This window comes from Nomascus leucogenys, chromosome 9 (assembly GCF_006542625.1).
Source record: "Nomascus leucogenys isolate Asia chromosome 9, Asia_NLE_v1, whole genome shotgun sequence".
NCBI classification, from domain to species: Eukaryota; Metazoa; Chordata; class Mammalia; order Primates; family Hylobatidae; genus Nomascus; species Nomascus leucogenys.
In genome coordinates, this window is record NC_044389.1 from 82,201,551 (window position 1) to 82,228,747 (window position 27,197).

The 27,197-nt window shown below is 40.2% G+C and overlaps 1 protein-coding gene across 2 annotated transcripts in view; it reads left to right on the top strand.

Annotated features, from left to right (window-relative positions):
- The window catches only part of DAPP1 (dual adaptor of phosphotyrosine and 3-phosphoinositides 1), a 55,610-nt gene that overhangs the window by 9,755 nt on the left and 18,658 nt on the right, over window positions 1-27,197 (top strand). For both annotated transcript variants that reach the window (XM_030819167.1, XM_030819166.1), the window contains exons 2-3: window positions 11,530-11,652; window positions 16,151-16,284. In XM_030819167.1, coding sequence (XP_030675027.1) covers window positions 11,530-11,652; window positions 16,151-16,284 — 257 coding nt within the window. The remainder of the gene's footprint in view (window positions 1-11,529; window positions 11,653-16,150; window positions 16,285-27,197) is intronic.

Here is a 27,197-nt window from a genome sequence, read left to right on the forward strand (position 1 = left end):
GTGGGTTATTCATCTTTGCATTCTCCATCTGAGCATACCATTTGATAAAGAGCAGATGTTTAAATGTTTGTTGAATTGCCCCAAGTTGAGTCAAGGCCAAGACCAGAACTCAAGCCTCCTGACTTAAGCCAGTGAGCTTTCCACTGCACCAACGCTGATGATGTACTTGCATTCATCACTTTCAGACTCACTCAGTCCCCTTATGCTCAGTGGTTTTTACTGGTGGAATAAACTGACGTTGGTTAGAGGTATCGCCTGAACCATGGAATAGAGAAGAGATAACTAATGAAACAAGAATCTGCCTGTATTTTTTTTACAGACCCCAATGTTCTTGTAGCTCTTTCTTGTAGCTGAAGCTTCCTGAAAGTGACCCTCTCTGTCTCCTATACTAGCCCATAATGGTAGGTTGTCAATGGCAACCACAGTTCGAAGACAATTACCCTGAACCAGCACTTTGTGAGGGATAAGTTACAAGAGTAACCATAGTAAGCTCAGAGTCAAGCTTGATTTTACTTGAAGATGAGCCCTCTTAAGAGAACCTCTGATTTTCATTCCCTGCCTAGTCATTCTAGGCCTTTTCATGGTTTTTTCCAATCCAAATAAAATGTCCCCTGAGCCTCAGTTGATGGGGAGCAGTGGTGCTCTTTTGGTCTTGCAGCCATTCCTGTACTGTGAAGGCTTCCCTGGGGACCGAACAGAAGGATCTCAGCACAGTGAGATGCAGTTTTCACCCCTCCCCAAAGTAGTGGCTCTGTCCCCAAGGTCTGTCCAAGTCTGACTTCCCTGGGTATGTTGGTCCATCTCTGAGTCAGACTCTGGATTTTTCTTTATCTTTGAAGACATCTCTTTATCTTTCACTGTTTTCTCTGCCCCTGTCTCCTGGATCACTCTTTGGGTCTGCATGTGCATTCCCTAAGTCTCTGTCCCCATGTGCTTCTGGCTATCTGTGTGAGCTGGCGAGTCTATCTTGGTCTCTTGAGTTTTGTGTCTCTATCTTTCTAGCTGTCTGTCTGCAGCTCTTTGACTTTTGTGTCTCTGAGACTTCGTGCCACTCTGTCTCTGAATCTCTGAGTCTCCATCTCTGTCTCTGTTTTCATCTTCCAGAGCTTCTTGCCTCATTTCTCAGACTTCTTCAAGAACCAGTCCATCCTGATCTCAAACTCCTACATAATTCTCTCCTCCCTTTCCGTTTTGATTTCCATTAGCTGAGCCTTGACTCCCACCAAAAAACTTGGGACCTGACTTTAACTCACAGATCAATGAGATATTTGCATGCTCCGCCTCTGTCATCACTCAGGTCTGTTCTCTAAAGCCTGGGGCAGCTGGTCTCACCATTTAGCTCTGCTCTTAGCTCATGTAAATGTGGGCATTTAGAAAAGTAATTTTGAAAGATACAGCCCTGCTGGTTCCATCACAGAAACCTCTCTATTGGAGAGACTCTGGAGAATCTTGGCCTCCCCTGTATATCACACTACATCTGTCTGAGACCATGTAAGAACTTCCAAAATCCTTTATAAGGCTTTGGCTTGATTCTCTGTTTGAACAGGGTCCATTGCTATTATCAATGGAAAAATAAGCCCACACTTGTGAACATGTGACTTAACGAGCTTGTGTGGGCAACACCATCTTTCTCAGATATATCACAACCTGATTCTAATATAAATTACAGCACTGGTAGCTCTTGAGTTACATAAGACACCCTAAACCCATGATTTCTAATGGCATAGAGGGCCAAACACTTTACCTTTCACAAAATCAAAGTATCTAGCACCGACCCTATGAACAAATGAGCATGAATGAAATCAGCACCCAAGCAATCCCATGGAATAGTTCAAGTGGTAAGAACAGATTAACCCTTAGAGTGTGGATGCCTAATAAATTCATCTTTGTTCAATCACCATTGTGTTCAGAAAGATTGTGAGGCTAAGTATAGTCTCAGCAAGAAAGACACATCAGTTAGCTGTGCCATGTATGACCTTAGAGAAGGGATGTGGCATGTATGTTATGCATTTGTCATCTTTGGTCTAGATAGTTCAGAGGGGTGTCAGTGTCATATAAAAGTGAGAACAACTTTGAAAATGAAGAAATAAGAGAAAATTTTCTAAAGAAGAATACTTTTGTTGGCTGTTCAACTCCAGGGCATTTGGGCTGTTTTAACACAATCAGGAACTTTTTTTCCCACTTTGCGTTGAAATATATGTCCTCTTTACAACTCTGATGAAACAGAATTGAGGTTCTATTTCATGTATCTTTTTCAGGCAGGGAAAAATATATCATTAAATATGTGAATAATCTGTAGACATGAGTTACTAAGAAATTTTGTTGTCAAGAAATATACTATCTAGCCGGGCGCGGTGGCTCACGCTTGTAATCCCAGCACTTTGGGAGGCCGAGGCGGGCGGATCATGAGGTCAGGAGATCGAGACCACGGTGAAACCCCGTCTCTACTAAAAATACAAAAAATTAGCCGGGCGTGGTGGCGGGCGCCTGTAGTCCCAGCTACTCGGAGAGGCTGAGGCAGGAGAATGGCGTGAACCCGGGAGGTGGAGCTTGCAGTGAGCCGAGATCTGGCCACTGCACTCCAGCCTGGGCGACAGAGCGAGACTCCGTCTCAAAAAAAAAAAAAAAAAAAAAAAAAAGAAATATACTATCTAAATGGATGTGTGGCGTGTGTTTTAAAGTGCAAGACTGCTTTCTGTGTCCACCAGTTCTTCCGGAGTTATTTTGCATCACTTCCCAACAGGGACCCTGTGCTCCAGCTAGGCATTTGGTTGTCCATACACACCAAGCACATGTCAACCCCAGTGCCTTTGCTTGTGTCATTTCTCCTCTCAGAATGCCTCTCACTGCCTCATGAATCCTATATTCATTCTTCAAACTGCAGTTTGTCATTTTCCCGCTCCATGAAGTTTTCCCTGATCATTCCAGCCCACTGTGAGCTCCCCTTCCTATGCTATAATATTTACTGTCCATATCACTAAGATAGCAGCTATTTGGTGATTCTTCTATGTTAACCTGCAGATCCTTCTCTTTTCCATTCTGTTGGTACTGAAAAGTCTCTTAGTACTTTGCTTTGCCCTTCTCTTCAGATGCCAAATTCTGTGAACTCAAACTGTTCACATTATTGAAGTGAATTAAAGTTTTCAGGCCCAAGAGTCCCTCCCATGCATGCTCCTCAAACTCTAAATGGCATAACAATCATGTGAGACTTAGCAGGTTGAGGGAGGGGGCTGAGGTGGTGTGTGGACCATGTTGGCTGCTCATTAGCAACTCTTTTCACTTGGCATTTCCCAGTAGTAAAAAGTTTCTTACTGCACTTGATTTTAAAACCATCACTCTTGGCCGGGTGCAGTCTGTAATCTCAGCACTTTGGGAGGCTGAGGCGGGAGGATCACGAGGTCAGGAGATCGAGACCATCCTGGCTAACAAGGTGAAACCCCGTCTCTACTAAAAATACAAAAATCAGCTGGGCGTGGTGGCAGGCGCCTGTAGTCCCAGCTACTCGGGAGGCTGAGGCAGGAGAATGGCGTGAACCCGAGGGGCAGAGCTTGCAGTGAGCCGAGATTAAGCCACTGCACTCCAGCCTGGGCAAAAGAATGAGACTCCGTCTCAAAAAAAAAAAACAAACCATCACTCTTATAAGTGCAGATGAAGGAAATGACCTAATTGGCATCAGTAAGTCCAATGTGAATCAGCTGTGTGATGCAATTGTGAAGAAACTAATGCATTCTCGGGCTGCCTTATGTGTGCCCAGCAGCCAGAATAAGGGAGCTCCTGTGCTGCTTTGTTTTGCAGATCAGAGCTTAACGTTAAGATAGATTTTTTAAGTTTGAAAGGTTTTCAGAGGAGATGAGGTCTCTGGGTGATAAGGTCCCTGGATGATAAAGGAACTTAAAGCCTGTCATAAAAGGAAAAGTTGAAGATGATGGAAAGAGAAGAAGGTGCATTCTAAATGCTTTCAACTCTTTCTATAAGTATCATCTATGTAACTCCAAGAAGTAGCTCTGAAACCATCTGCTGAAAGCCATCTACACAGCAAAAAATGGCAATTCATTGTTGCCCAAGAGTTTTCTAACCATGAATCACGAACATATGGATTGAGCTTGCCTATACAGGTACCGAGTTGCCCATCATTAGCAATATGTAGGCAAAGATTGGATAAGAGTACTATAGAGTTTAGAAATTATTCAAACATTGCTGTTGTACGTTTCTGACAAGATCCCAGGTAATGCTGATGCTGTTGGTCCATACTCTGAGTAGCAAAGCTTTGCACTGTGATTTAAACACCAGGTACAACCCGTTAGTAGGGTTAAAGTGAATTTAATGGGTCACATCAATATTCGTTCAAAATAAAGAGAAAAGAATATATTCAAGTTAATAGCCTATAGAAAGATAGGTGTTATGTCCTGTAACTTTTTGTTTTTTGTGTGTGTTTGTGACATATGTATGTTTATATATACACAGAGTGATATAAAATGTATTTTGTACTGTGAGTCAATTCAAAAAATTTAAAAGCCTCCCCTTTAAAGAACAGAACAAATGAGGTACAAAGTTAGATTAGTAAATTAAAACAGTAAAACGCAATGGGATAAGAAACTATGAAGTTTCCACTATTCTGGAGCAATTTTCCGGAAGATTCTAGCTCAAAGAGGCCCCAGAATGAAAGGAAAGGAAGCTGAACTGAGGACCAGCTTTCTGGATCCAGCCTGTCTGCATTCTCTGTGGCTGAGTTTATTTTCTGTACCTTACTAAGAGGCACTATGAAAATTCTTTAGTGGGCGGGTGTTTCCTAGTTTTTTACTGTATCATGGAAAAGATAATATCACTGTTTCCTTCAAGTTGAATTGCTGGTTTTCATAATCTTATAAACTCAGTACAGATATTCTTTTGGAGCTTGATTAGTCTTTCTTCTGTTGACTCTATCAGACTTGAGACATAATTATGGCAATGTGTGGGCCTTGGGGAAGATAGAGACTATTAACATTCTTTCTAATAGGAGTTTCTTGCTCTTTTTTGCTTCTTCAGGGAAAATGAGACTAGAAGACTTTTTTTTTTTTTAGTTTCAAAAAATGAACCTATTCTCAACTGCATAACAGTGTGTTCCTACCACTTTGCAAATGTCTAGCATATTCATAATACATTGTTTAATTTAGCAAATCTAGTTTGCTTTTTTCTGTAAAAGTTAAAGAATTGCGTAAAAATTTATGAAAGAAGAAAATTGTTCCAATACATGAAAATAAGAAGGTTTTCTGGCCAGGTGCAGTGACTCACGCCTGCAATCCCAACATTTTGGGAGGCCGAGATTGGCAGATCACCTGAGGTCAGGAGTTTGAGACCATCCTGGCCAATATAGTGAAACCCTGTCTCTACTAAAAATACAAAAATTTGCCAACTGTGGCGGTGCATGCCTGTAGTCCCACCTACTCAGAAGGCTGAGGCACGAGAATTGCTTGAACCCGGGAGGTGGAGGTTGCAGTGAGCCGAGATCGCACCATTGCACTCCAGCCTGGGTGACAAGAGTGAAACTCCATCTCAAAAAAAAAAAGAAAGTTTTTTTCCTAGGCATTCTTACTAGTCACCTTGATGGATGAGAAAACTGAGGTTGCTACTTGCCAGAGGGTCACATAGTGAATAAGGTAAAAATTGTTGGAGCAGATGGACTACCTGAGGGAACGACCAGAGACAAACGCATGGCCTCTCCTCACCAACAATGATAAAAACTTCATTACTAATCACATTGAGAAGCTGAACATAGCTTTTCTATACTATCAAGAATGTTTTTAAAGTGTTCTAGATGAAAGACTGAATTATCATTCCATTCCCCCTATAGAAAATTATATTATTAAATTATTACATGAAGAGACAATCAAATACCAGACAGCAAAAAGATAGAGAAAAAAATTATAAGGTTTGATTCAACAGTTAATTAATACAAATAAGTTATTTTCTCTGTGTTGTGATGTTTGTGATATTTTTCAGTTTTTAAAATTTGTAATTTGCGATTTCTCATTTTAGATAAATATTCCTTTCTTTTTTGTAATTTTGTATAATTTGTCTTAAAGAGACCTCCAGATTTTATAAGCTTCAAGACCATTGAAATCTGCCTCTTCTCCCTAATAACTGGAATATTCAAATTTTTTAAAATTGAATATAGTTCTGGCCCGGCACAGTGGCTCACGCCTGTAATCCTGGCACTTTGGGAGGCCAAGGCAGGGAGATGACCTGAGGTCAGGAGCTCAAGACCAGTCTGGTCAACATGGTAAAACCTCATCTCTACTAAAAATACAAAAATTACCCAGGCGTGGTGGCACATGCCTGTAGTCTCAGCTACTAGGAAGGCTGAGGCACGAGAATTGCTTGAACCCAGGAGGCAGAGGTTGCAGTGAGCCAAGATCATACCACTGCACTCCAGCCTGGGCGACAGAGCAAGACTCCATCCAGGAAAAAAAAAAAAAAAATCGAATATAGATCTAATTATAGAAACTGTAAGGTCCATGCAATTAGATTTTATATAATAAGCTATTGGACATGCATATTAAGCCACAGGCGGCTCTATAAACATCAGACAAGGAACTGTCAGTATCCAGTGTCACACATACAGCCTCAATATCCTCCACCTTCCTCTCTCACCATTCCCAACTGCTGTCCTTCATCACTCACTTTGAATTCTCACATGACTGCATGATATTCTGATTCTCATACACGCTTGGCATTCTCTCACTTCTAGGCCTTTGCTGCTGCTATTCCCACCCATGTTACATCTCCCTGAACAACTGCCGATCCAAACACCACCAGACTTTTAATGGGAAAAAGCCAAACTCTCTCTTTCTCTCTCTCTCTCTCTCTCTCTCTCTTTCTCTCTCTCTCTCAATCTTCACCTAAGTGCCTAGGCCAGTCCAAGTACTCAATAAGCAGTAGTTGAATAAATGAAAGAATACAGCAAATTATTAATAAGGTTATCTCTGGAAGTTGGATTAAGGAAGAAATTAGCCATTTTCTTTTTTTCTAATTAAATTTGTAGTTAATTAATATAGAAATCTATTGTTTTCATTAGAATAAGCTAAATTAGAAAAATCTGATCAAGCTAAAGTCTCCTTTGAACAAATTCTGGTTCCTTCTACAAAGAAAATCATACTTATGAATTTGGTATATATTTTTTTAAACTCTTATTTTATGTTTTTATATATCTTAATATATAAGCGTATTTTTGTTGTTGATTTTTTGTAGGGTAACGTGTTAAAACCAAGTGGTAACATTTGGTGCCTGCAACTGGTTCTTCTAACTTTACAATATATGTTGGGATCTATCAACTGTGGTGTGTGTGTGTATACACATCGTCAGTGATTCTCAGTGGTGGGGTGTAATTGACATCATGAACAAGACAATTCTTAGTTCCTCAAGACTGTATCATTTGTAGGATGTTAAGCATCCCTGGCACCGTCTCACAAAATAACAATAGCACCCCACCTCCCTGCCCTCACTATCTGGCAATCAAAAATATGCTCACACCTTTTCAAACACTTTTGGTTAACTTTTTACATAATCTCATCCTTTTAGCACTCTGCCTTATTTATCATCTCCGTGTCAATGGACATTTAGGATGGCTCTAGATTTTTTACTCTTACAAACAATTCTGCAGTGAACACCCTTGTTCATATTTTCTTCTGCTCATGTATGGGTGTTTCACTAGGTGGAAACTAGAAGAGGAATCACTGGTCATATGTGCAGGTTCAGTTACACCCTATGTGCTAAATTCTCCTCCAACTTAAACGCTTATCAACAATGGACAGTAATAGCCATTGCCCAAATTCTCCAATACTTAATACTATCCAACCCTTTCATTATAACCGATCTGGTGGATAAAGAAAAATATCACATTATTATTTTAATCTGCATTTCTCTGATTAATAGTGGGATTATTTATTTGAAACACATCTTTCTTCTTCTGAAAAACACATACTTTCTCTTCTTTGCATGTATATATTTTAACTTCTACTATATATGCTTTATAATCAGAATAAAAGGTAACACATCCTTAAAAAAAAAAAACAGGTTATCTTTCAAGGCCTATACAGATGTTGGCTCATTCATGGAACCTAATTTCGATCTTTCTTTTTAGAACATCCCTTGGGTACTTTATTCTCTCTTGGATATAGTTTGCAATATGCTTGTCTTATTCTCCTGACTAGATTAATGGTTATTTGTCACCCAGTCTGAGGCTTTTCTATTTTTGTTCCCTTTGACCTGCCTAGCACAATGCCTTGCACAGATTTGAAGCAATGATTGAAGGCAGAAAAGGTTGATTATGGGAAAACTACCAACTTAACTCTATTTTTAACTTTTATGGACACAGTCTTGAATCATCCTTATCAAAGGTGGACATATTTCTATAAAGAATACAAAATGTCATTAGGATATATATTCACTCCCCTGGAAGAAATGCTCATCAGAATGTTCCAGGAAAGGAATGCTTAACTCAATTGAAAGGGGAAGTTTAGGTTTTTGTGGAAAAGCTATTTGGGGAATGAGGATCCTTATTGCACCATTGACATCATGGAATGTAGGTGGCTGCCTGGAAAGCTCTATAATGGGCTTGCCCAGGCCCTGGAGTCTGTAAACTCCTGGAAAGGCAACATTGACTCAAGCAAAGCTGCCACCAAAGAATTGCAGTCTCCAGTAATTTTCCAGACTGCAGCATAGTGTGATTCTTCTTGCATTATACTCAAGTATTTCTTATGTATTTATGGTATATAGTTATTGTTTTTTAAATTATCATTAAAACATTATTAGCGAAAATTGTTATCAGGCTATAATTAGATGTCAAAAGAATTCTATAAATGCTTTAAACACAAACTTCCAATTCTATTGAAAAGAATCCAAAGGAATGTCCAAATCCTTTAAATGTTTTGGAATTTTGCGAATCAAGTATTGCTTTAAATAAACAATCTGCTGGCTCAAACTGAAACTTATGCTGAAATGTTTATTATAAAGTTAATTAGTGGCAAAATATATCTAAGTTTTTATAACCTTGTGGAAATTTCACCTATCAAAAAGAATTAGAATTTTGGCTTCAGTTGAACTTGAAATTTTTTATTGCTTCACTTATAATTCTTCCAATTGTTCTTTGAAAGCATTTTGTAGTGAACAGATTTGAACTTGTCTGGGAATCAGTTCAATGAATGGAGCTGCTTTGGGTAAATAGCTCTGTGATTATTCTTATAAAATGTGTTTCATGCCATTGCTTTCAGCTAGCAAATATATTTCTAATATAGGATGAAAGCCTCTCTGCCCCAAAGATAAAATATGCTAAGAAACATGCATTAGGAAATGCAGATTTAGAAAATAGGTATCTTGGAGACCTATGTAAAAACTTCCACAGGTGCACTTACGTTTACTCTTTATTACTCAGGCTAAAATTTTATGCCACAGGGATGTCTCAGTGGATACCAGTGTGGTTCATGACAACAAGATCCCTTAATGCCAGAATAGGGCTATTCCTCAAAGCTTTTTTACACTATACACACTTCTTTAATAGCATTCAGTTCATCACACTGACATTATTTGTATAATTGCCTGTCTCTCTTTCATCTTCACTGGCCTAAACTATGGTCCCTAGCAGTCAGCAACTGCCTCTGCTATCTAGCTTTCTGTTATCTGATCTAAATAAAAAGTAACAAAAATTATATTTGAGCAACAGGAAAATCATGCCACAGAAGGTAAATTGAAAGTTACAGCTTTGTGGATCTCAATGGCTTTCTGGTAGCAATTAACACATACTAAGCACTGCTTTAGTTGCCAGGCTTTATGGAGCACATCTCACCCATGTTAATGTGTGCAGGACTCACAACTGGCCTGTGCCGTATGCCTATTAGTCATACTATTTTAAACATGAGGAACCAAAGCTCAGATTGGTTAAGTAACATGTCCAAGGCCATACAGCTAGTAAGAGGTACCACCTGGATTGGGACCCAGGCAAAGCAACCCCCGGGGCCACAATCCTAATCATCACATTGTATGACTCTGACATCGTTTAAAATAATGTGAATGACCTGTTGTTGGAGAAAAGACAGATGGTGCAGAGCAATATGCCTAGAAAATAAAAATAATAAAAAATGCTTGTATGTTTGTACAATCAGGAGTGGAGGTACACATCCAATGCCTCTAAATGTGTAGACTATCTCTTAAGAGGAAGCACAGGAAAATGGTTACCATGGTGTCCTCTAGGAAAGGAACAGGGAGCCCGACGGCCAAAGGTGAAGAAAACATGTTTTGCTATGTCTCTTTTGGACAATTTGAATTTTTTTTTTACCATAGATATGTATTACTTTTTCTAAAACACAAAGATCAGTTTGAATCTCCTTGAGCATTCCCTAGCTCTTCAGATACTTGTCAGGCTGAAACAGAACTTGGCGGCGTGTACTTCATATTATAATTCCTTCCATCCGGCTTTGTTTCACTCATGACAATAGACTTTAGTATTATAGCTCAGAGGTTTCGCCGTGAAAAGGTACCACACTTGAAAAAGAGTGTGAGAGACCAAAAAAAGGAGAAGGAAATTGGTAAAACCTATTCTTACGGTATTTTGACTTGGACTTTAAAAAGCAATTCTGATTACAAAGCAACACTGTGTTAGTTTGCTAGGGCTGCTATAACAAAAAACCACAGCCTGGGCAGCTGACTATAAGAAATCAATCAATTTCCTCACAGTTCTGAAGGCTCAAAGTCGGGAATCAAGGTGTCAACGGGATTGGTTCCTTCCGAGGGCCGTGAGGGAGAATCTGTTCCAGGCCTCTTCCTGTGGCTTGGAAGTGACCATCATGTTCATGTGCTATTGTCCCCGTAGGCAAGTCTGTCTCCTGATTTTCACTTTTTACAAGAGGACACCAGTCATATTGAATTAGGGCCCACCCTAATGACCTCATTTTTTTTTTTTTTTGAGATGGAATTTCACTCTGTTGCCCAGGCTGGAGTGCAATGGCATGATCTTGACTCACTGCAACCTCCGTCCCCCAGGTTCAAGTGATTCTCCTGCCTCAGCCTCCCGAGTAGCTGGGATTACAGGTGCCTGCCGCCATGCCAGGCTAATTTTTGTGTTTTTAATGGAGACGGGGTGTCACCATGTTGGCTGGGCTGGTCTCGAACCCCTGACCTCAAATGATCCGCCTGCCTCAGCCTCCCAAAGTGCTGGGATTATAGGTGTGAGTCACCACACCCAGCCATGACCTCATTTTAACTTGGTAAAGACCCTGTCTCCAAACAAGGTCACATTTTGAGGTACTAGGAGGTTAGCACTTCTACATAACTTTCAGGACACAATTCAACCCATGTCACACTACTATTAGTGAACTCTGTGCTCTCCTTTCAGCCCCACCCAGGGATTTCCTTGTCCCGATGTTGTGACTGAGAGCTGGGTCTCTGGGCTACTTATCTTGAAGAATGTTGCTAGGTAATCTTTGCAAGGAAAAGCCAGTGCAGGGGGAGTCATGCCATGGTTTGGCCTGAGTGAAAGCGCTGTTCCCTCCTTTCTAGGTGGTATCACGGCAACCTCACGCGCCATGCTGCCGAAGCTCTTCTCCTCTCAAATGGGTGTGATGGCAGCTACCTTCTGAGGGACAGCAATGAGACCACCGGGCTGTTCTCTCTCTCTGTGAGGTAAGGTGCTTCAGGGCTCTATGGCTTCAGCGTGGGCTCCTCTGTCACTTACTGACTTTATCATCACTCAAATTGCCAGACAGCAAAACTTCCCAATTCCTGTTGGACCACCAGGTTAAAGGATTCCAAACTCTAAATGATGAGGGTGTAAAAAACATTCCTGCTCCATTCATTAGCGGGAAAAAAATTGTTAGAGCTGGAGGAGACATGAGGAATTATTTGATAGAAACCTTTCATGGGGCTGTTGAAGAATGTGAAACCCAAAGCGGTAGAATGTCTGGTACCTCCAAAATCAACAATAGAAGCAGTGCCAGAATCCAAATTCCTGACACCTGGCTCAGTGTCCTTTTCACTCTTCTTTGATTTTTCTGTAAGTGCAGAATGATTTATGACTGTACAGCTTTCATAGTCACAACCTCAAGGAGGCAATATTGCAACTTTAAAATTTTTCCTATAGTGGGCTAGCTTTTCTTATTGAGTCTCCATTTCTCCCAAATGGTAAGAAAGTTAATCCAGTCCCCACCAGGTTCATACAGCCAAATGCAGTCATTGTCCAGCTCTTTCAGGTCCTCCCCACCCCACACCCCCTTCTTTCTGGCTGGCGCCCCAGATCAGAGAGGCTGACCAGGCTTCTGGTAGTCAGGGGAGGCGTCTGGTTCTCAGTCAGGATCTGACACTCTGGCTTCCACTGACATGTAGCAAGTATTCTTGGGTTTTTAGGCACTTCTCCATGGATTAGGCAGGGGATGTAAGGACTCCATTAAATTTCCCTCAGCCACCCACCCATTAGACTCAAACTGTTATTGTGTTACTGTTCTGATGGCACCTCCATATACCCTGGAGAGTCACTCTTCCCTTCATAGTGCAGTCCCTCAAGCTAATCTGGCCTCAGAGGCTTTCTCACTTCTTTCCCAGTCTATACGGTCACTACTGGTCACTAACTCAGTAGCAGCATTCACATTGTCTCTCTGGGCTCTGGGCCTTGTTTCTATATTCATTTTCTATGCTACATAACAAATTGTCAAAAACTTAGGGACTTAAAGCAACACAACTTGATTATCTCGCAGTTTCTGGCTGGATTCTCTGTCCAGGGTCCTACCAGGCTGAAATAAAGGTGTTGGAGAAGCTTGTGGCTCTGATCTGGCATTTAGTGTCTTCTTCCTTCATTTTCTCCTTTCCTCTTCATTCTTTTTCATCCATTCCCTTGCTGCCGTAGAACTGAGGTCCTCATTTTCCTTTTAGCTGTCAGCCAGGGGCCATTTTCAACTCCTAGAGGCTACCCACAGTTCTTTGCCACATGGCACCCGTGGCTGTTTACCACATGGGTGTTTGCTTTCTTGCATGCCAGCCAGAACACATCTCCCTGACTTTTTCTTCTGTGAGCAGCCAGAGAAAACTCTCTGTTTTACAGGGCTCATGTGATTAGTTCAGGCCCACTCAGATAAAGTCCATATCTTAACATCAACTGACTTGGGACTTTATGACCTGCAAAATCGTTTCCCAGTAGCACGTAGACTAGTTTTTGACTGAATAATCGGGATAAAGTGTGTGTACTCCAGGGGCTGGGATTTGGGATCATCTTAAAATGCTTCCTGCCACAGCTCCTATTCCTGGAATAGTGAAAATCTACAGGCCTACTTGAAGTGGGTGTGCTAAACAGGTAGAGGGTGATGGGGTAAGTAGGGGTCACAGAGGAAAAAAAAAGCATATTCATTAACATTTCTCATGTCACCCTGTTATATTTTATTTATAAATTTTCTGAATAACATAGATGCAAAAAATATTAATCCAAGATGGAATTCTGTTTGAGTGGCAACAAGAATTGTGCTTTCTCTGCTCAACAGCAAATGTTAAAAGTTCATCTAATGGTTAAGTTGTAGATGCTTTATTGCACACATCAGAAGTCCTCAACCTTTTTGGCACCAGGGACAATTTTGCCACAGACCGGAGAAGCAGCAGATGGTTTTGGGATGATTCAAGTGCATTACATTTATTGTGTGTTTTATATTTGTTATTATTACACTGTAATGTATAATGAAATAATTATACAACTCACCATCATTCAGAATCAGTGGGAGCCCTGAGCTTGTTTTCCTGCAACTAGGTGGTCCCATCTGGGGGTGATGGGAGACAGTGACAGTTCGTCAGGCATTAGATTAACATCAGAGGCACACAGCCTAGATCCCTTGCATGTGCAGTTCACAATAGGGTTTGCGCTCCTGTGAGAATCTATTGCCTCTACTGATCTGACAGGAGGTGGAGCTCATTGAGAATGCAAACAATGGGGAGCCACTATAAATAAAAATGAGCTTCGCTAGCACACCCATCACTCATTTTCTTGCTACGTGGCTGGCAGGGGGATGGATGGGGACCCCTGGCATGAATCTTCCAAAAATGAAAAGTGAATTAACTTTTCACCTATGTATGTCTCATCTGAGCAATTAGATCATAAGCTTTTTATAAATCAATGACACATATTTCATATACATAAAAAATAAAGAATAAATTATTGATTTTCATTACAAGCACTGGAGAATGCTTATTAAAAAAATGACCAGCAGAGGTGACAAAAACCACAGACTAATTCAGGAGAATGACTATTTTTGTTTTATGAACAAATATTCACTTATTTGTTCATTCTTTTAATGATGAATATTTGAAAGCATTTATTCTGCACCAGCCACTTTGGTAAGTGCTGCAGAACAGTGGTCCCCAATCTTTTTGGCACCAGGGGCTGGTTTTGTGGAAAACGGGGGTTCAGGATGAAACTGTTCCACCTCAGATCATCAGGCATTAGATTCTCATGAGGAGTGTGCAACCTAGATCGCTTCACATGTGCAGTTCCCAATAGGAACTTCACATGTGCAGTTCCCAGTAGGGTTCAGGCTCCTGAGACTCTAATGCCATCACCGATCTGACAGGAGGCAGAGCTCAGGCAGTAGTGCTTGCTCACCCACTGCTCACCTCCTGCTGTGCGGCCTGGTTCCTAACAGGTACCCAGTCTGCAGCCCCAGGATAAGGGGCCCCTGCTGTAGAAGATTCAAATACCTTATTTCAGGGAATTATAGCCTCACAGAGCCAAAAAGACCACATACAAATAACATACTACAAAGTAGAGGTTGATAAATAACACAAAAGAAAGCAAGATAAGTGTTTAGGTGGTTCAGAAGGGAAAAAGCAATTAACTTAAGCTGGAATTATCATGTAATACTTGACAGAGGAGGTGGTACTTGAACTGCAACTTAATGAGTGGCTGGGATTTCTACCAGCAGAGACAAAGAGAAAGACCGTTTCAGGAAAAAGGAACAGTATGAACTAAGGGACAGAAGTGGAAACTCCTTGAAGAGCAGTAGGTCCAGTTGGACTAGGGCAGCAGTTCTAAAGGTGTGGTCCCCAGACCAGGTGTGTCACCTAAGAACATGCTAGGAATGCACAGTCTCAGGCCCCATCTTGGATCTACTGAATCTGAATCTGCAGGGGTGGAGGTGGAGGTGGCAGCAAGCTGGGTTCTCACAAACCCATCAGAAGATTCTGATGCATGCTAACATGGTAGCATGGGCTGCAGTGAGAGGAATAGCAGGAAGTGAGGCTAGAAAGATAGAATGGGGTCAAATAAAGTGAAGAGGCAGATATATATATATAATTTAATACTCTGCCTCATTTCAAAAATGAAGTGGAAAATGACAATGTAGAAAATTTGATATTTTATTCAGTAGGCAGTGGAACATGCATGGGAGGAAAAGGGCTGGGCTCACATAACTAATCAAGCAACAGAGCTGAATTCTGATTGACTCCCAAACAAGCAAGGGAGAAAAGCCCAAGGCAGAGGAGAGTGTGGTGAGGGTGTCACATGTCATTTCTATCATTCCTATTCTCTGCCCTTCTTAAACTCATGCCCCTTAGCAGCATAATGTTCAAGGACTCTTTTGGTAAGTCTAGGAGTAGATAGGGAGAACAGTCTCTTGTCTTCCATTAGAGTGAAAAGTTGAGGCTGGGCGTGGTGACTAATGCCTGTAATCTCAGCACTTTGGGAAGCTGAGGCAGGAGGATCACCTGAGGTCAGGAGTTCAAGACAAGACTGGCCAACATGGCAAAACCCAGTCTTTACTAAATATACAAAAATTAGCCAGGCATCGTGGCAGACACCTATAATCCCAGCTACTCAGGAGGCTGAGGCCAGAGAATCACTTGAATCCAGGAGGCGGAGGTTGCAGTGAGCTGAGATCATGCCACTGCACTCCAGCCTGGGTGACAGAGCAAGACTCTGTCTCAAAATAATAAATAAATAAATTAATTAATTAATTAATAAAAGTTGAAAAGAGCACACTCTGCCAGAAGAAACTAGTGATGCTCTTTAAAATTGTCAGTGGTTTCAATGATTACCTAATTCTCAGCTCTTAGAAAGGGTTAATAGTGATGCTAACATCTAAGATCATATTTCCCTTCAACAAGATATTTATTTGTTAAATAATATTAAACACTTCTTTTTCCCTTTTAGGGCCAAAGATTCTGTTAAACACTTTCACGTTGAATATACTGGATATTCATTTAAATTTGGTTTTAATGAATTCTCATCTTTGAAGGATTTTGTCAAGCATTTTGCAAATCAGCCTTTGATTGGAAGTGAGACAGGTAAGCTATGAGCAGACATTTGACTTATGAAATATTGTTTCGGGATGGAGGAGAGACAAGGCAGATTTCAATTAAAGAATGTCATAGTTGTCATTTATATTTCAGTATTATCTTCAGGAGAAAACAATGTACTTTGTATAAAGTAGATATTTTCTCAGAATCTGTTACTTACTTAATGGATTGATTAAAAGCACACAATTTCTTTAAAATCGGCTCACCATTTTAAAATAACATATACAATACACACAAAAAGAACAAAGGTAAAAATGACTTTTTGATTACTCATAATTTCAGGTATAGGCAGTTTGCATATGAATGAGACCCACAGAAGTAAATTTTGAGCACTTTAAAAACTAAAATTCCCACTTAAATGTTCACAGAGATCACTGAATATTGAAAATATTAACTAAGAAGTGCTCTCCTAAGTTATAAAATTCTGTTTCTATTGTCAAGGTTTTTTAAATAAAATTTTAAGCTATACTTAACTATGGCTGGAAAAGTTTGAATTTTCCTGTTTGAATGGTTAGAGAATTAAACCAGAAAAAAATTCATGTTTAAAGAAAAAAACACAAAAAACAGTCTATCTTGGCACTTGAATTATCTAAGATTGAACATCTTGTTTATTTATATTATTTTAATGAAGTAAAATATCATCCCTGTATTTGTGATATAGAATCACAACACTTTTGTCCTAAATAATGATAAATCTTAGTTAATCAGAGACTAGGAAATTCCAAGAAACTGTGGCACAAGAGGAACTCAAGACTTAATAACACAACCAGTTACCATGAATTTGTACATACATGTTTTCTTGGCAAACTTGCCAGTGGGCTTTCTGTTAACTTCAGTGTGGTGGGAAGAGATGGCATCATTGGCTTCTGTCTTTTCTGCTATTTATGTGGCATGGATAGTCCCTGATGTGACTCACACGGTGTCTAGTATACATGAAGTACACAGCGGAAACTAGAAAATAGTTGCTCTGCTTTATACTGACCACACCAAGCCTAAGATAGAATAATCCAAACTACAAAATGAAGCTATAACCTTTTTTTCCATCTTTCTCCTGGTATAAATTCTCCCAATCAACCCTGAAAATTACTTCACCATTTAACAAGCAGTCATTCTCATGAACAAATGGCCAGTGGAGGTGTATTTATTTCCATTGCTACCTTGGCCTTGGCAAGCATTTCAGTTTCTCAAATCCCTTCACTTCAGTCTCCTTTCCTCCTTGCATCCAATTCCACACTTGATTTTGTTCAGTTATTGGTCACTGGCCATGGAGAGGAGATTTTTAAAGCCAGGGTTTTGTTTTGTGTACCTCTAATTTTTGTCTTTCATATCCGCCAGGTCCTGGCCTACTGCAGGGCATTTTGGGTGAATAAATAAATGAATAAATGGATAACTATGAGTAAGAACTCTTTGTAGTCTTCAAAGCCACTAGAGTTGTCATTTTTCTACTTTCTCTTTTTCCTCTAGCCAAAGACAGCTCCCTTCTTTTAAACTCTTCTCCTAGACTCTGTTTTCAACTTTTTTGATCATTCCCTGTGCTCCTTCCTGGGCCTTCTCCAAGTTAGGGAAAAGATACATATTCTGCCTACTGGCAGATTTCAAAACATTTAAGATCAAAGTGAAGGCAGTGCTTTCTGGTCGAACCTTTCTGGCACTGATCCAATCATCAGGCAAGAGGATCACCTAAGGATGCTCCAAAATAAAGATGTTTTGATATTGCATTTGGGACAATGATAAGCTTCCTTTTAAATACACTGTTTTGAAGTAAAGAAGCCTTATGATTAATGCATTAGGGATTGTAAGGATTTGTAATCCAGACTTCTACAGTAGTTTCTCTAAAACTCAAACTTGCTGTATTATTATCTTGACTACAATTACCATTTTATTTATTACAATATAACTCAGGAACCTAATATTTTTATCCTCTCCACTGCCTCTCCTCTGTTCTGTTCATTACCCAACAAAGAATTTGCTGCTGTTTGAATTCCTGCTTCCGGCCCCTCGTGCCGATGGATATGCACTTGACTTGCTGGCTTCCAGCCCTTGAGTTAGAGTCCACTAGCTTTATTCCTCTTATCTGTCCCAGCCAGATGAAGGGAAAGCCATCAGGGCTAGGAACAACAGGCAAAACCCATGACAGATGAGTGTTCAAATCTTGCCCCTCTGGGAGTAATAGGCCTTGGGAAACAAGATAACGTGCTCAAGTCATGATGACTTGTAAGCCCAGAAAGTCCTCGAGGTTACGGAGTCAGCACTGCAGACTATAAAGAATGGTGAATGGAAACTGACATGCCACCTTCTAAAAATAGGCCTTTTTCTTCTTGTTCATTTAAGCATGGGCTCCTAGTATTGGCTCCCAGTGATCAGAAGATCTTCAGGCTAATGGTTTCATGTTCACCATCAGATGAAGTACAAATACTTCTTATAGTTTATGTTTGATTAACATCACCAGGAAAAGCATTTGTCCACACAATGGACAAGCCCCTCCCAGGGCTCTCAACTTCAGATTACCAGAATGACAAGGACTAGAATTGGATGTTTCAGGCCACTCCTGTCAGCCAGACCCCACCCAGGCCCAGCCTCACCCTGCAGGGCCTAGAGGGTAAGTTTATTAAAAGAGTGACTTTCTTATAATACATGTATCTACTGGCACAAGTGGCATTACCTTTGAGGGCAACAGAAATGATATCCAAATAACCAAAACTTTACACTTTTGCCTTGCAGTTATATATAATGCATTTGGTAGAGTGAAACACAGAATATTTGATTTTGGGTCATAAGAAAATTTTTGCACTCAAAATAGATAAAAATGTTCACCTAAGGGAATTAATGCTATTTTAAGATATCTTTTTTTCCTATTCCCTACTCTTTACGCTCTTAGGATTTCTGTTTGCTAATCTGAAAAGCAAGGATTTCCTAAGCAACATCTAAGCCTCTTGCCAACTTTAAGAGTATGTTATGATAATTTCCCTTTCCCTTGCCATAATCTCTATTTCATCTCTCTAATCTCCATTAAAGTTTGTGTTCACTCTAATTTCTTTTTATCAATACCCATAAACACTCTTAAGATACTTCCAGTTCTCAAAACCTAATAATTTCCCAAATACATGATAGAGATATACAATGTACTCTCTTGCTTTATTTTTCTCAATGGCCCTTTTACCTTCTGACATATATAATTCACTTATTTAAAAAAAAATACCTTTTTTTCCACACTAGTGTGTAAGCTCCATGAAGAAAGGGACTTTTGTCAGCTTTGCTTCCTGCTATGTCCCAGGACCTGAAAACATAAGTACTAATCATTTCCACAATATGTCATGTTGGATGCCCCATTTCCAATGCCTGCATTGCAGTTTTTTGCATGGCAACATCAAAACTAGCAAACTTTTGACAATTTTAATTTTCAGAGTTTATGAAAACATAATTTGAAATGATGTTTTGATGTTTTGTGTTGCATGTATGCTCAGTGATGATTAAATTCAGAATTTGCCTTTCATTTGTGATAGTGTTGCAGGATTTTTCCTTAGTTCAGCTAAAGATTGGGTCCCTCTCCATCCCACGGCCACAAAAATTTAGGCTCGCAGACGGTTTGAAGGGTGAGTGAAGCAGGGTTTTATTGGATGAAAAGAAAGAAAAGCAGGAAACAGGGAAGCTAGAGCACTTCCTGCCCAGCAGTTTGAATTCTATGCTCCTCACAGGAAGAGGAGGGGCTAGGCTCCTCCCCACTGCAAAGGACAGGAACTTCCTAAGGCTTCACCTCAGTGGGCAGGCTGGTTGGAGTTTTTCTGTCTCAATAGTAGGATATCAAATAAAACATATTCATGTCTGTGCATGAACTCTAAACTCAACTCAAATAGACTTAAAAAACTGAGAAACTTTTTTATTAGTATAAATATGTTTGGTCCATTATTAATTTTTTTGTAGCCTCTTGTAATTAGCTAAGTTTCATATATATAGTCTTGAAAATGTAGATGGCATTTATCTTTATGCTTAAATGTCTAAATATGATTAGAACAAAAAAATTACCTTTACCATTACCTTTTGTTTATATTTCAATAATTCTTAACATGAAATTGCCATGTATAATTTATTATATTGTATTGTGACTGTAATCACTTAACTGGCACGAAAAAAATATAATACAAGTCAAGTTCTATGTTTGTGCTTACCCTTTATAGTAATTGGTTCTCAATTTTAAAGATCGCATCTGGTTTTTTTCTAAATGTCAAATCTCCATTTCTCTTTTTGTTTTGATATGGGGATTCCCAATCTTTTGACGACAGCTACCGCTATTATTATTTTATTTTGTGACACCACTCAGGTGGTATTTTTAAATAATGTGGTTAAAATTAATTTTAATTTGAGAATTGGGTGGTTCTTCAGAAAACAGCTGTAACAACTTAGAATTTTGCCAAACTTCCTTAGTTTATGTTTGCCAAAAATACAAAATGTTCTCAGTTTATAGATGAGTTTTGTTTGAAAAAGGAAAAAGCAGCTGAGGAAGGGAATTAAGCCAGCATTTTTAGAGTGTTTGCTAGGTTCCAGGCATTCACCTACATCAACTTATTTCATCTCAACCACCCACAATAATGCATACAACGGTGCTATTTTCAGATGAGGAAATGAAAACTCAGAGGTTTTAAGTCACTTGCCCAAGTTTTCACTGCTGGTAAACATCAGGGCTGAGATTGGAATCTGGGCTAATCTGGTTCTAAAGCGTAGATGCTTTCCATGTACCTTGCTATCTTTTGAAACTGGTCCCACAATAACAATACATTGTTGCCATGGTACAGCGTGGCCTTAAATGGATTTGGAAGAATTCAGAGCTGAGATTGGAATCTGGGCTAACCTGGTCCTGAAGCATAGATGCTTTCCATGCACCTTGCTATCTCTTGAAACTGGTCCCACAGCGACACTGCAATACATTGCTGCCATGGCACAGCGTGGCCTTTAATAAATTTGGAAGAATTCCTGCCACAGTAATGTAGTAGAATGATTGTAGAATATGGCAGGGCTGTAACACATGTCTTAGTCCTATCCCTCAGTCTCTTCTTTATCTCTTCTTTAAAGTCTATAATAATGTGTTTGGTACATGAAGTAAACCTATTGTTCTAAAGAGTGTGAATCAACTTTAACTTCTGCCTTTGTATTTATTGTTATTCCCATTTTATTTACATGAATTGCTATTTCAGAAATTATACCAGAGGAAACTTTAAAACATAAAAAGGCTGAAAAGAAAACATCCCCCCAAATATGCAGGCTCATCTTAGTCATGTGTCTTCAGCAAGGATATCAAACAGCCTATCTAAGTACAACAAGGTAAAATAAAATTTAAAGCTTGAGAGAGAAACTGAAAGAAAGGGAAAATGAAAGGTAAGATCAAACGACAGCAGGAACAAAGTATTTCAAATGAATATTGTACATTTACAGGAAGCAGTACAAGCATTTGGTAACGAAGCTTCTTGATGTTTTTTTCCCCTTATTTGGGCCTGTATGCTTAATTAGATTTACAGGATGTTAGAGTTGAAAGGGAGCTCAAGGACTATTGCATTTTTCCTTTATAAATGAAGAAACTGAGGCCTGGTTAGAAATGGGGAAGCAAAAACTCACATCTCCTTTCTCAAGCTGCCTCCTAAAGAATCAATTTCTTCAAACTTTGATTTATACATGTCAACTCTTGCCCACAATACAGCACAGTATTTCACATGCCCTAGAGGTTTCCATGGTGACTAGATAGAGGCTGAGAATAATTATGCTATAATGAGTAAACACACGAATTCTAAGTTTCAACTCCAGCCTCTGCCATTTGCCGGCTCTGTGTGTCTCCTCAGGCAAGTTACATAATCTCTCTGAGCTTCAGTTTCATCATCTTATGAAACTGATTAGATGGTAGTAGCTCATACTTTAATGACTTATTGTGAAGATTGAATGAAATTAGGCACACAGGACATTTGGAATGATTCTTAGCATAGTATAAGTATTCAATAATTATTATTTATATTTAATAAAACCCTTTTATGGTTATTAATTCCATCAGATTCTATGCAAAAGCTGTATGTTCTTTGATAAATAATAGTTAGTTTAGGGACAATTGAATTTGCATTTATCAAATGTTTGTGATGTCCCCTTTTTCAAACTTTAATCTAGTTCCATAGTGGACTCATATAAGTGGTAGAATCAAGTGAGCACTCCAAAAAGAGTGACTTGACTTGGATATTTGAACAGAACTTTCTCTTACACTGACTAACTGGTATGTCTCTCCTAGTTCAGTGCACTTCACCCTATGAGACTGGAAATTAAATATTAAAACCCCTTCACATGTAAATGAACAGGGCTTAAAGTCAATTTGCAGAGCAGGTGGCAAAGAAGGAAGGAAAAAGATCTTGAATAACCCTATTCTCTCCCACCAACCCCAATAAATCTACTTCTCATTGGAAGGAGGGGAGAGAGGAACTCATTATGCCAGTTGCAGAGCTTATTTTCTGAACCTGAGGGCAGTAATGAAACATGGATGGACATGATCTGATTTTAATTTAATTCAACAAAATGTTTTGAGTGAAATGGCACTGTGAGCCACTGATAACATAGAAAGATAAATCAGATATTATTCTTGCCTTCAAACACCTTACAGGATAGCTGGGGTACCTGATGAATAAGCACTGACCTCATTGCATAAAATAAACACTCTAAACAAAAGTTTTTCTTTAGGAGTTTTGTGTACCCTGTGCTACACTCTATTTCAGATACCAAACCAACGCCTAAGAATTGAGACTGTTCTTACTCTCTTTCTGAGTTCCTGCTGGAATACAAGATAAAGGGTCCTTCAATGAAATTTCATATTATTGCATGCAGTTATATATGTAACTCTTACACATAACCGTAAGTTAGCATTCAGTCAAAGTAAATGGAAATGCCTGCCTCGGTCCAGCTCTGATCATCTCAAAAACGTACCTCCACTAAGCATGGCTGAAACCAGGTTTCATGTCAAAGGCAGGAAACAATAGTCACTTTTACATAGTTCAGAAACTGAAGTGAAACTTACAGCCAAGTTTCCAAGGCCTGTGGTTACTGGTCTTCCTCCCTCTTCTTGCTCTGCTACCCCTGCCTCCTGTTGCCTTTTTCTAAATCTCCCAGCTGAGTTCTGGAGTTCATTTGGTCTGAATCTCAGTAACCCAGAGTCCCTTTCTTCCCGAGCTGAGGCACTATCTTGGACCTTGGATGCAAAGTATTAAGAGTCTGTGGTAGCCACAGTAGATAAGTTTGTTTGTTTGTTTGTTTGTTTTGAGACAGAGTCTCACGCTATTGCCAGGCTAGATTACAGTGGCGCCATCTCGGCTCACTGCAACCTCTGACTCCCTGGTTCAAGCGATACTCCTGCCTCAGCCTCCCGAGTAGCTGGGATTACAGGCATGCGCCACTATGCCTGGCTAATTTTTGTGTTTGTAGTAGAGATGGGGTTTCATCATGTTGGCCAGGATGGTCTTGATCTCCTGACCTCATGATGTACCCCCTTGGCCTCCAAAAGTGCTGGGATTACAGGCATGAGCCACCGCGCCCAGCTGATAAGTTTCTTTTGATTGGAAATGACAGAAACCAACTCTGGCTAGCTGGTTTTTTTTTTTTTTTGGTCTTGTTTTTGATTTTGTTTTTAAGTGAGTAGGGTACAAGAACAGGAGAATAGGAACAGAATTTTTTTTTTTTGTGATGGGGTCTCACTCTGTTGCCCAGGCTAGAGTGCAGTGGCACGATCTCAGCTCACTGCAACCTCCGCCTCCCAAGTTCAAGGGATTCTCCTGCCTCAGCCTCCCAAGTAGCTGGGACTACAAAAGCATGCCACCACACCTGGCTAATCTTTTGTATTTTTTTTAGTAAAGCCAGGATGGTCTTTATCTCCTGACCTCGTGATCCACCTGCCTCGGCCTCCCAAAGTGTTGGGATTACAGGCATGAGCCACCGCACCTGGCCCAGGAGCAGAATTTTTTAAAAGGATATTAACAATATACCCTCCCAGAATTTAAGGGCAAGTTGAACAACCAAGAGACAACAAGGAATCGGCTTAGTAATCATGGCAACTCTGAGGCTTTCAGTCAGTTGATGTGTCTGTCTTGATTCAGCTCTGATCCTCTCAGAAGTGTACCTGCACTCAGCCTTTCTGAAACCGGGTTTCATGTCAAAGGCAGGAAACAATAGTCTACTTCATGTAGTTCAGAAATTGAAGTTGGTGGACCTTCTCTCTAGAGAAGCAATTAAGTGGATCCCCAAGAAGTGAATCCAATTAGTGTGACCAGGTCAGGTGTTCGAAGGCCACGCCAGGTCTGGAGGTATTACATGGTTGTAGGGAACCTATCTCTGTATACTGGGAGGTACAATCTCTGCAGAAGGGGAAATCATTAAGCCTCACAGCCATGCCAAGAAGTCTGTATATTGGCTCTTCCTTGGGCAAGAATAGTCAGCTAAGGAGAACTGTCTTTTAGGACACCAGATTTTTATCAGCATAAGTTGCCGTTTTATAAGTACTTTGTCATCTTCCTCATCTCGCAATTTAGTTTAGCCTCATTTGTGGGGTTACTAGTTAAAATCAATCTACAGTCAGTTTTACTCTCCTGATTGACTCAATACCATTTTCCTTTGTTTCACTTTTGTTGAATTAAACTTTAGAGGAGGTTTTCAAAATAGAATTTGGGTTCCTCCAATAGAGATTTGAAAAGCTGTGCCTAAGGTTGTTGTCCTTTCTTGCCTCAGGCCTGGAGAATTGTGGACCTGGGAGGCTGGTTCATCCCAAGCTCTTTCCTGGTTCAAGCCTGCATTACTGTAGCATTCATTCATTAATTCATTCACTCATCTGCCTTCATTATGTCAGAAACTCTATCAGGTGGTAGGGATACAAAGATAAATTTGACCGATATGTGCGCTGAAGAGGCTCACAGAGGTTGGAAATGCACACGTTGGAAAGGCTGTGGCTGTCTAATACCAAGAGGTGAGAGCACTGCAGGCTCAGGTAGCAGCCCAGCCCAGAGATCCTTACCCTGCAGCACAACTGGCCCCAGTGGCTATTTCAACTCCAGGGACTGATACAGTGGTAGCAGGATAATGCCCCCACAAGATGTCCACATGTCTCCCTGGACCTGTGAATATATTGTTACATGGCAAGAGGGAATTAAGTTTGCAGATGGAATTAAGGCAGCTTATCAGATAACTTTGGGGTGGGGAGATTATCCTAGATTGTCTAAGTAAGACCACTGTAATTGACAGGGTCCTTATAAGTAGTAGGGAGCCAGAAGGGGGAGAACCAGAAAGATGGCAGCAGGAGAAGGATCTGACTGGCTGTTACTGGCTTTGAAGACAGAGGAAAATGGCCACAAGTCAAGACATGAGGGAACCTCTCAAAGCTGGAAAATGCAAAGGAATGAATCCTCCCTAGAGCCTCCACTAGGAAAGCAGCCTTGCCAGTTTTAGACTAGTGAGACCCATTTCGAACTTCTGACTTCCAGAACTGTAAGATGATAAATCTGAGTTGTTTTAAGCTGTTATGTTTGTGGCAATTTGCTACAATAGCAATAAAAAATTAGGCCAGACACAGTGGCTCACGCCTGTAATCCCAACACTTTGGGAGGCCGAGGCGGGTGGATCACCTGAGGTCAGGAGTTCAAGACCAGTCTGGCCAACATGACGAAACCCTGTCTCTACTAAAAATACGAAAATTGGCCTGGTGTGATGGTGGATGCCTGTAATCCCAGCTAGTCGGGAGGCAGAGGCAGGAGAATCGCTGGAACCTGGGAGGCAGACGTTGCAGTGAGCTGAGATCATGACATTTTACTCCAGCCTGGGTGACAGAGCAAGACTCCGCCTCAAAAAAAAAAAAAAATTAACACAGGTATTATTAAGTGAAGTGTGTGCCTGGTCGTATCAACTAAGTACATCTTTCTGGAGTATCATTTAAAGCATTGTTTTCATATTAAGTATTAAATATATGAAGTAGAATGAAAATTAAGCATCAACTTTGAAGATAAAGCATAAGAGTTCAAAATGTATCTAATTTGGGAGCTGCTTTGAACCCAAGGCTTCAGTTCCCCTCTCCTCTTCTGTAAGGTAAAAGTGTTTAAGAGGCACCGATTTAACTATGGTTAATCACAAGTAGTGATTACTAGACTACCACCAATTTTATTCCTAGCAGAATGTTGCATCTAGATCTTTTTTAAGATTTCAAAATCCATGTCCCCAAAGATGCAATCATTCAAATTTTATTTAAGGATTTAAAAATATTCTGTCAAAGAATAATAATATCTAATATGTTATCATTTTCCCACAAACATTTATTTGGTGCCTTCTGAAGGAAGCATAATTATTCTCACTAGTCAGAAAAGGGGCAGAAGCTTGTAATGATTGTCCAAGGCTGATAAGTACTGAATGGTGGTAGTGACAATTGAACCCTGTTCCTCTGCCTGTACATCCAGTGCTCTTTCCAAGGGTCCAGAGTGACTATGAGGCACATCACTGGGAGTGGGAGCCAGCACTGAATTTACCATGCATCTGCAATGTGAGCACTGTGTTCACAGAGCCCCTGAGCCTGCACAGCAGCTACTCTTGATATAGGTACTGCTGCTTTCATTCTGACTGTAAAACTGTAGCCGGCCCCTTCTCCTTGTATGACTGGATCTGTTCTTATGGGAAGATCACATTGACAAAAGAGAGCACAGACAATGTGCAAGAATGGGACCGTTCTGATAATGGCAAAATCCGTTTTTCATTGTGATCCCAATGCTGCAATGCCAATGAGAGGCAGCAAGAGGAAGGGCCAGAGGCTTTCATTCTTCTCTGAGGTCGAGATCAGACACCCTCTTCTGGCTTTTCTCAACAGCTTTTCATTTTACAGCAGCATCTTATCTGGGCCCAAGTATCAAAAG